The 10,962-nt window shown below is 43.3% G+C and overlaps 1 protein-coding gene across 1 annotated transcript in view; it reads right to left on the reverse strand.

Annotated features, from left to right (window-relative positions):
• Positions 1-10,691, reverse strand: part of ME1 (malic enzyme 1) — a 166,662-nt gene extending 155,971 nt beyond the window's left edge. Inside the window, exon 1 of the mRNA XM_048296222.1 lies at positions 10,468-10,691. Within this exon, the coding sequence (XP_048152179.1) occupies positions 10,468-10,572 (105 nt within the window). The 5' untranslated portion in view covers positions 10,573-10,691. The remainder of the gene's footprint in view (positions 1-10,467) is intronic.
• Positions 10,692-10,962: the final 271 nt, after the last annotated feature.

The raw sequence follows: 10,962 nt of genomic DNA on the forward strand, positions 1-10,962 counted from the left end.
AGTGTGAATCACAGAGGCAGTCACAACTTTAAGTGGTTTAAAGAATTATCCATATTCAAACTGGCCAGCTGATAGGTTCTGTCAGGTCACAGAGGAAGCTGTAAGCACCCCTTTGTACGAACATCACTTCCGGGACTATGCTTGCTAACCCACGACAATCCTACAGAAATATTTCTTTTCCCAAGAATTACACCTCAGAAGTAAGCACTCACTTTTTATTTCCTACTTAGGGTTTATCTCTGTACTCCAAGAAGCACAAGAGCCCAGTACCACAAACAGCCTGGCAGGAGCGCAGAGGCTCCAGTTTCACGCAGGCTCCTGACCTGGAACACTTTTGCTCTTACAGCAAACGCAACACCAGTGGCTATGAGACAGAGCCACACTGGTTATGTTTCCCCAGGTAAGATGCAAAGTGAGACGCTCTACTTTTTCTGAGCTTAGATAAAGTGTTCCTTTCAAGCAGCTGCTGAGGATGGGTGCTGCAAGACCTCTTTGTACTGCAGTACAGTAAGACACCTTTTCTGATACCTCTTTACAGAGAGACCCAGATTTATTTATGTCCTGGGGTGATGTTATGAAGCCGCTTTATTCCTTAACCGTCTGCTCAATGCCCAAGGATGCTGTGCCTTTAAGATGGACGCGGGGGCAGGGCCAGAGCCACAGGGCCGAGTGCGGGTCAGTTGAACGGTTCAGCCCAGCAGCTCGGGGGGCTCAGGAGGGAGCGCACCAGGAGCGCTGTGCTGGTTTTTTGTTTCCTTTGTGTTCCAGCTAGCTGGCAAAAGGTTCTGTTGGGTTTTTTTCTTGTTCTTTTTTCCCTTTCCTTCCCCTTGCCTCACTGCCTCCCTTCCCTCCTTGCCGGTCTGGGGAGCCTGCGGGGTAGCCCCGGCAGGCCTGCAGGGTGGCCCCAGCTGGTCCGAGCCTGCGTGTCTGTTCCCTCTCCGGGAACTTGTTGTATTTTGAGGGGTTTTTTTATCCTGTTCTACCCTGTTTTGTTCATGTGTTAATAAACAGTTTGGGGTTTTTTTCCCCACTTTCACTTCATGTGACCCATTTGACTCACTGACGGAGGAAAAGGGGAGGAACACTCATTCTGGAGTGTTTCTGCCTGAAGTTTTGTCTCAAAACCCGAGACAATTTACTTATTCCCACCTACAATCGATGCATTTAGTTCAACCACTGCATTGTGCTAAATGTAAGAATCCGCATGCTCTATAGGAATTAAAAAACATAACTCAGAATTAGCAAGCTCTTTTTCTACTTGACCCTTGACTGACCTAAAAAAGCAGGCAGATGCCAAATCCTCTATTACATGAACAAGAGTAATGCTTTGTCCAGATTTCATTTACAGAAGCAATGCAATTGGTAAGCCTCAACCTTAGGGAATCTATCATGAACTCCTGTCTTCACAAAAAGCAACAACACAAAAAGAGATAAACCACACTGATTTTATGCTCTTCCAAGACTATAGTAAGTCACAAATTTGCATCACTGAACTTCAAAACACTCCTGGGACAGAGGCAACTTGAAACAAACGCAGATGCTGTCTTGGAGTTGAAAGGACAACTGTCCCACATGAGCTCCACAGAAAAGCAAGGGAAGAATTTCAGAGTAACCTTTGGAATTAACATGTCAAGCAGTCACTTAAAACATATGATCTGAGAAAGACTGAAAAGACTGGACAGACATAGGAACAAACTGCTGCCAAGATCTCACTCCTGCAGAAGGTCCAAGAGCCTGAATCCCAATCCCCTCAAAGAAGGCTCTTCATTCTTCTCCAGCCCTTTCTCCTAGAACATGACTTTTAACAGTGGCTTATGCCTGGGCAAAACCAAAGCTACACAAACCTAAGGACCCTAGGGAATTACTCAAATTACTGCTACAGCACAAAATCAAAACTTCAAAATGAATTTTCACAATTTTTTCTATTTTCCTGTAAATAGCAGCAGATAAATTTGCCTTTCAATAGCAGAGAATCAAGTCAAATTAAACCAATGTTAAGTGCTTTGGCAAACTCAGTTATTCATTTTACTTGGACAATATTATATTCTTCTATTCTGACTTTTATCTGTACCTACTGAACTCTTTTTTACTGTTTAGGTAAAGAGGCTTTACTGTCTGTTTCATAAATACATCCCACACACATAAACCTGCTTTGCAAAGTCAGGTATCTGGAGGATGAAATCCAGTAAGTCAGCTAGACACCAGTATTGTAAATGTTATAGCATGCTTCATAATCACCACTATGCGCTCCTTTCCAGGATTGACTTAAGGCAATTTTTTTTTTCTTGGTCATTAAAAAGCCAGAATTATTTTTGCCTTGTGCCTCTTACCTCTTTCTTGTGGAAAAAAGAATTATGTATTTCAAAATAATTCTTGTTCTTCTCATGCAGAGCAGTACTATCTAAACTCCATGCCAAAAGCAAACTTAAAAGGGTATCACTCACAGGGGACAAGAGGAAGAAAACTAAACTGTGATATCCAATCTGAACTGGATACCAAAATGATTTCATACCTCATAGCACCTACTCTGTTCCAAAGATAAACACAATTCATTAATAAGACAGATGAATCTTAAATAATAACAGAAGACTCAAGACTGCATCTATTTAAGCAAAGTTACATTGACCCAAAGGCATTTTCAATTTCTCAAACCACTTGTAATGATAAGAGAGATAAGAAGCAGAACAGTGATTTAGTTTTAATATTAAACTTCATTTTTTGAAAAGATTTTTTTCTAAGCCAGAAATGGGTAACAGCTGCTACTCAAACAATGAAGTAAAAACCTAAGTATAAGCATGCAATGATAAAATACATACCTGCTCTATGCCTCATTTATATTTTAGGACTGACGAATGTGCTTTCTGAGCTCTCTCACTAGACAACTACATCTTGACATATTTCCACATCTTTGGCTGAAAGTCACAAGTATTCAGATCATAAGAGCTTTTTTTTCTTCAGTTCTATGTTACGTGTTCTTTATGTATATAAAAAGTGTTTACTCCACGCTTCCTTTGCTTCCTCTAAACTGTAAACAAATTCAGGTCCTGCTCAGAGTATTGTTTCACACAGGAATAGGCACTAACAGTATTCAAGTAAATTACACTGATTTCAACAGAATGTACAGAGTGCCCTGCAAGGAGTGCCTCCCGGGTGCCCCGTGACCTCCTTCTGCTAAGGCAGGATTTTTGCTTCCGGAATTATGCAACAAATTACTTTAGCAAAGCTTAAGACCAAAACATGTTTCCTTATGCATGCAATTCAGGGGTTATTTTTTTTAACTCCTAAAATAATCTATACCAAGGGATATGCATAAGTAATTTTCAGACAAAATAAAAGATCTGTTTTAAACAGAAACAAATCTAGCTTTCTCCACAGTATTTTTTTCCACTGAAATCACCCAAAGAGTTGGACTATTAAAGTCATCTTAATTAAACATAAAAGGAGATACTATAAGATTCATCACTTTAAACAAATTAGTCAGACTAGCCAAAACCACTTACCTTGCAAACTATGAATATTTCAACATTTCTTTATAAACTGGCTGCTAGGAAACAAGCTTTAGACATCTATGGAGGATAAAGGAGCTCAAACTCTCCAAGTGACAATGGGTTGGTTTTTTGGGTATTTTTAAGGATTAATGCGCCAGGGCTAATTTCATGCCAGTTTTGCAGCAGCTTCCCCTCTTGAATCCTTCTACCATTCGCCATTCCTTCTACCATTACACTACGAAAACCGGTATTAGAATCAGGTTGTTAGATCTTTCCCTAGTACCTCCTACACAAATTTATCATCCTCATAAAAGCCATGAGCTTATCTGTGAGTATGGTCTAGCCCTTAGGTTTCCCATGGCTGGGAGATCCTGTCAGTTGCAGCTCCTGGAGCTATCTGTGATGTGCGTCACACTGACAGTCCTTTGAGACAACCTTAAAATTCCTACTATCTTGCTGCATGTCATGAAATCAGAAAATTAGATATAATGATAACCCAACACATAATTACAGAGCAATTTTCCTATTTATCTGGAAGCATATAATTTCATTCTAGAAAAAAAGAAAAATATAAATATTTCTAAAATGTTAAGTTCATGGAGGTTCAGTATAAATATACCTGACAGCAATCATTTACTTCTCAATTAAAGGTATAAATTTGCTACTGAGGGGAGAAAGGGGAAGGTAAAGAAATGAGTGCCTGACATAGCAGTTTAATCTATGCAGGCTTCATAGGGTGAATAGTAATAAAAATTATTCGATTTATTTTGACAATTTCTTAAAGCACCTATTAGATGGCTTCCCCTATCTTCCTTGACTTCATCCATGACTTTGATTTTTTTTTTTTTTTGAAGATGAACAGACATACAACACATTCCACAGAGAGCTTGCATAGTTGCAATTTCAGAACCACAAGTCACTTCATAGGTTTTGAGAACAGGACATCAACACTAAATAACACTTAATATATCAGTTGGGTAAGGTAGATTTCTCATGACTGCAAGCCCTTCTAGAAAGCAGTGCTGGTGCCTGTGTGCAATACTCTTCTCCCTGAATGGTATGGCAGAACATTCTAGTGTCAAGCTAAATTCATCCTCTGCCTCTGACTAGAAACCATCAGCATCTTTATTTAAATATTTGAATTCTATGTCAAGTAAAACGCCTGGGAGCACCAAAACCTTTCCCCAGTCTCCTGCAATTTAATGCATAGTCTTGCTACTTCTAGCTGTCTGCGGGGAAGTTTATTCCAAGTTCCACCTATCCTAGTTTGTAGATACATGGTTGCTGTGTCATGTTTGTCTGCAGTTTCCTGTACAAAATTTTGGCTACCATGTATTGCAAATTGGTAATCCTACCCACATTCTATTGCCTTTTCCCTATACCAGATTTAGCTCCTTGATGTTGTGTTAAACCAGACAATAGAGATCATTTCTGTAAAACTATTCCCACTCATGGGCCAGGCCTGGTCTGGGCACAAAGTACAGAAAAAGTATCTCCATGACTGACAAGAACATTCAAACAAAGTTTAACTAATGGCCTACTACTAACAAACTTTATTATTGTATAACCAATCTCATTAGACAGGCACACAAACCAAGTGTTATTTCTGTTCTTTTCTGCCCTTTCCCTGCTAGTCTTCCAGCCATGATGAGCCACAGAGCATACAGGCAACCTCAGTACATTCTCTCCAGCCAGGGCAGCACAAATGACACCTTACACGAGCTCTTCAGATTTGCAGGGAGGACAAACCACTTGCTACTGTGGCTGAAACCCCAGGATCACGTCCTCCACTAAATGATGCTTTGGAACCTTCTTCGAAGCAGCTGTTCCACTGTAAAATTCTCAACTATAAACTGGAAAAAAACTTAGTGAAGGATCTAATTGAAGGGTATTAATACTCTGTTTCAGACCTCCATCAGTAATGGTATTTAGCACACTGGCAGTGGCCACTTAAGACATCAGAGCCTGGAGCAAGGAGACCTTTGGCATGAAACTCTGCATCAACCCCTGCAGGCATGGGGAACAGCAGCCAGAAGCAAGTCATGAATGAAATACACAGCCCACCTGAGCAGGCAAGAAAGGAAAGCATGACAAAGCAAAGATGGCACATTTTAACCTCCAGTCATGGGTTAATAAGAAACATTGTTGTCACACACAGTTCTCTTCCTCCTCCCATTCACAAGCAGGGCTGGGGGGAGAGAACCTTGTGCCTCCTACAGCCGCAACTTCTATTTTTTTCAGCAACAGCTTGATACAAAACACTGGTTCAGCAGAATTGGACATATAAAGTGCAGAATGCAAAGTGAGAACTTCTGTACTCCAAGATATGCTTTCTGCAGACAGCACAAATACTCTCTGCAATTTATTTTACCTAGACAGAAGTAGGTACTCTGTGAACTCTACTCCTACTTATTGTCAGCATCCATAAGTAAGATTAAAAAAACAACACTCAAGATCTCTGGCCAGCATCTCTGTAAAACTTAGCGTAGAAAGGCACATTTAACCCATTTTAAATACAGAGATCCTGCCTACAAGGTTCTCTGTGCCAGGATTAATGTTTCTATTCAAATAGCATTTATAACCAATGGGCATAGGATTCCTCAATCAAAAGTAAAAACGTCAATTTTGTATTCAACTACTGAAGCTCACAATAAAATTACACAACTGAAAATTGTTTTTAATGCCTGAAGCAGCTTTGCAGCAAAACAATTCCAGATTTTAGCTTCCTCTGACAACTTATACCACTATTCAGTTGCTATTACTGCTATATAGCTTACTGCATAACTTCTTCATTTTATTTGCTTTTAATTCAAGTCACAGAACTTTGTTCCCAACTCGCTGTCTCAGCACTCTATTTCATAACTGCAAGCAAAGAACTGGAGGCCAGCAGGCAGAAAAGAACATAACACCAACCACAGCTACTTACCTACTATGTCAGGAGCAAAGTATTGGAGGCAATGAACACTGTAAGCTGTATACGTTAAATAGAAGAAAGTGATAAAATAATCTGATTTAAATACTTTGTGCTTTTTCCAAGACTTTGTCCTTATTAATAGTATGCAAGACAAACCTGTCAATGCACCGACAATCAACTCCAGCCAACAACTAATGTCACTTAGCTGAGAACCTGCTAAGATCCAGGGGCATCACATCTGGCAGATGTAAGGATAAAACACCAATGCAATTGCGGGTGGGATGGACACTGGGAGCTCTCAGATATTCAGCAGCTCTATCAGACAGTCTGTTCTGAAATCCTCCAGCACTTTAGTGCAACGTGAATAAGAGGAAAGGAAAAAAGAGGGAGCAACAGTTCACAAGCACATTATACTCAGCAAGGTTGATAGCAGTCATGCAGTAGAGGAGTTAAAATTAAATCTGGGGAGGAGAAAGAGTCCTCCAGCACTCAGATTTAATAGCGTCCCTTATTTACTGCTCACTGAATTGCTCTGCAAGAATACAAAAGCAGCCTGGAAACAAAGCATTTCTCCAATGGCAAAGTTTCTCAGTCATGGAAGAGTTTACACTTGGCAACTAACACAGGCTATTGGGAAAGTTTTCTATTAAAATGCATGTTTGTCTATCTTTACACTGAGATTCTGGAAATAAGCAGCTTATTGGAAAATATGATTTGCTTAAATATTAAAAGGTAAAGAATTAAAGATGCAACTGTAATGTTAAACTGTTTGCATGCTTTAAGATTGTAACCTTGTCCACTGAATAAAGCATAAATAAGATTTACAGTAGGGAAAGAGCAAATTACTTCCACACTTCTGTAGTTCATCAGCTTAAGGAGCATACAACTCTCAGCCAAATCTATTCCAGTGAAAAGAAGTGAAACTGTGTTTGTTTTCCTTGTAATTGCTATTTACAACGTGTTGGTTGCCTGAGGGAAAAGGACAGACAATTACCAGAAAGGTTCTAAATACACTTTTAAACACTAAGAGCCTAAAATTTCAGACAATAAACTGAATTACAATTACTGTCCATAGACTTGGACACACATCCTCAGGTAATTAAATTCAGTCTGTTACAATCCACTGTTTGTCATGACTTTTGATGTATCACTGCTACTGAGATGGCACAAACCACTCAGGAACCCAAAATGTTTTACCGAGGGATGGGGAGGGGGGGGGGGGGGGGAAGAGGAAGGGCGGTGTGGGTGTGGAAAGTGAGGGGAAATAAATCACAAAACCACCAAGTATTTTTTATTGAACTTTCTCCCAGTGAAGGTTGGACATGTTTGTGACAAGCCATGAAGGTTAAGTATAAAAAGTGATGGATGAGCGTGCAGAAATCCAGTTTTCTTCTTGTATGAGTGGGGGACTTAAACAGAGCACCTAAATGGACATACAGTTTTGGGGTTGGGTTTTCTGCTTTGGTTGGGTTTTTTTCTTTTTAAATCTAGCACTTATTTCTTCTTACAACTGTTTTTAAGATGTTCAAGTATAAATGGTTCCATGTAAAATTTTCAACTTGTCTGAGAACAGGAATATGTTATTTGATGACACAGGCCCCAAGCTTCCACATGCTGAAGCACAATTCAGTTTTACCTGGTTTACAGGGTATCTGTCTTAAGAGACCCTGAAAACATCATTTGCCTTCTTTTCCTACAAGTCACTGCTAGACACCACTATTTAGTACTTTTAGTCTACTTTTGCCACATATGTGCAAATAGGCCTCTTAAAACTGGCACCATATCCAAAAGAAAGTGCTGATCCTAAGAAATTGCAACTCGTCGACAGGGCCAAGATAGCAGAAAGTTCTGGCACCTTGCAGGACTGCAAAAAATGCCTGTACTTTAGAATCATTAAGGCAGATATTTTATCTACTTCACATTGAATTCTCAGCAACCTGATGCTTGTTTAACAGCCTTGGCAATAGAAAGCGAACTGGGAGTAGCAGCTTCCATGTGTGCATGCAAGCCTATCAACACAAGCTATCAAACTGACAACCATGTTGGCAGTCCTCAATATATTTGAATTTAGTGCACCTACACAGAATCAAATACATATTATTATACATATTAGGGTGTGAGTGTATATACATATATTAGGGTGTAATACATCTACACCCACAAAAACATCACCTGTCTCAGTCAGAAAACTGGATTACCTATCCTTGACCCGACCAGGACCAGACTCTTCTCACAGGCACGAAGACCAGATTTTTCAGCTGAGCATTTCTAACATGGAATTCTGTTCACTGGGTGGATGTGGCTGGTAATGAACAACTACCTCTTCCTGCTTCTCTGCTCTATAGTACCTATGTGCTATACCACAGCTGAGAGGGTATGAAAGAATAAAGCCTAACCCAGAAAGTGCACTGTGCTAATCCAACAAAGTTGTCTGTTTGATCCTCACACGGGCCATTCACTTAAGAGCCGGACTCAATAATCCTCGTGGGTCTCTTCCAACTCAGAATATCCTGTAACTAACTCTTGTCTCCTGTAACTTAAAATCAAGCAAAACTCTCCCTCTTTAGTACCTCATCTGTGACGACCCACCCTTACAGTATGCTGTTGAGAGGCAAGATGATGGTGTCTGAGGGGAAAACCATAGCAATGAGCCTGCCGCTGACTGCCCTTTAGTCAATGCATTTTAGAACAGGCCCCTTTTTATTTCTTAAAACAAGGTGAGTTTTCTGTTGGGTTGGCTTTCCTGGTTATGCTGAATCACACTTTTTCCATTAATATTACAGCTGCTTAAAAGCAACCCCAAGCAAAACAATCTCTCCTTGGTTTCTTCTTGGGAGTTTTATATTTTGGTTAATTTTCCTTTAACCTGACCTCAGGAGACCTTCTCAGGCCTACACACAGACTTAAGACAGCCTCTAAGGAAACTCTGTAGTCAAGCACCAAGACTAATAAAAGCACTATTCATCTAACTAATACGTGGAGCTGTTAGTGACGAGTCAACCTATCCAGTAAAACTAGAGACATAGTTTTTGTCAATTTATCCAACTCAGCAATAAGCAAAATGACTGCATATACATTCTAATGGAGATGTACAAGTCAGAGCACCATTCCAGGTAATGTGCAAGATGAAATTTGGAGGCAAGAGTCTGACCAAGGCTTCATGTGCTAGGTGTGGTTTATTATCTACCTTAACCATTTTTCATTTTGGCAGCAAGTTCAGGGCTTGTCATGCCAATTTAATTATTTTACTATTTGAACTTTGCATCTTTATCAAGGCAATTGTGCAAACACTTGTCTACTCAGCTTTATTTTTCCCAGATTAGTTTTACACATTTAGAAAGTTTGATCAAGCTGAATTTCCATTCTTAAGCAAACTAGGAATGCACCAAAAGGTTTTGCTGTGCTATAGCATCTCTTAGAAAAGCTGACTGCATTTGCTGATGCAGAGCGGGGAGGAAACTGCAGTTGCATTTTAGAGCTCCAAGAGGAACAGTGGTGATAAACACATTTTCCACCTGCCAGGGGAGAAAACGCACGACAGCACCAACAGCCACTTTTGTCCGCAGGAAACGAGGTGGGGCATCAGTGGAAAAGAGAACTGGAAAAGAAGGAAGGTACCGGGAACACACAAGCACGGCAGCAGGAACTCGCATCAGAGCGGCGTAACTTTCAGCAGCATCCTCCTCCCCGTGCTGCTGCTGCTGCAGCGCCTCTCCCCTGGGGGCTACCGCGGGGACGGCTCCGCGCCCCGGGCCCGGTGGGGCGGGCGCGGGCAGGGCGCCGGCCGCCCCCCGCCGCCCGAAGGAAGAGGAAGCGGTGCCGGGCCCGCAGGAAGTGCCGCTGCCCCGCGCCCGCCGCCCCCGGCCCGGCGGCCGCTGCGCGGGGGCGGCCCGGGCGCTCGGCAGCCGCAGCGCCGTGACAGGTGGCGGCGGCGACAGGCGGCCCGGCGGCCACGGCCCCGCAGGCAGCGCCCGGCAGGACCGTCTGTCACCCGCGAGGGCCGCGGCGAGGGCGCGGGCAGCCGCCGTCCTCGCCCAGCGGCGCACCTGCCCTGCACGCCCCTACCTTGTTGAGGTGGGGGTCGCGGAGCACCTCGTAGCCCCTCTTCATGGTGAGCTGCAGGGGCCGGGCGGCGTCCCGCTTCTTCTCGGCTGCCTTCCCTGCTTGCATGGCGCGGCGCGGCGGGGCTGACTGCCGTCAGGTCGCTGCGGGAGCGGAGGCGAAGCGGCGGCTCCTCCTGCCGAGGTGACCGCCCGGCGGGGTGGGATGATCCTGCCGGGAGGGAGGGGGAGAGGGAGGGGGCAGAGCCGCGGCGAGGCGCCGCCGCCGCCGGGCGGGGGTCACCGGGGCGCCGCTGAGTCACCGGCGGCTCCGCGCACACCCGGGCGGCCTCCCAGGTGCGAGGGACAGCGTGGGTGCGGACCCGCAGCCCTGCCCGGGGATCTAGGGGGTGCAGGCTGCGCTGCCTTCTATCGCAGCGGAGAGCCCGTCCGGGCCGCCCGGAGAAGCAGGCCGGTCTGGGATCCCCTGCTGCGGGGGGCTCGCAGGCGCGGCTATGTC

This window comes from Corvus hawaiiensis, chromosome 3 (genome assembly GCF_020740725.1).
Source record: "Corvus hawaiiensis isolate bCorHaw1 chromosome 3, bCorHaw1.pri.cur, whole genome shotgun sequence".
In the NCBI taxonomy this organism is placed as follows: Eukaryota; Metazoa; Chordata; class Aves; order Passeriformes; family Corvidae; genus Corvus; species Corvus hawaiiensis.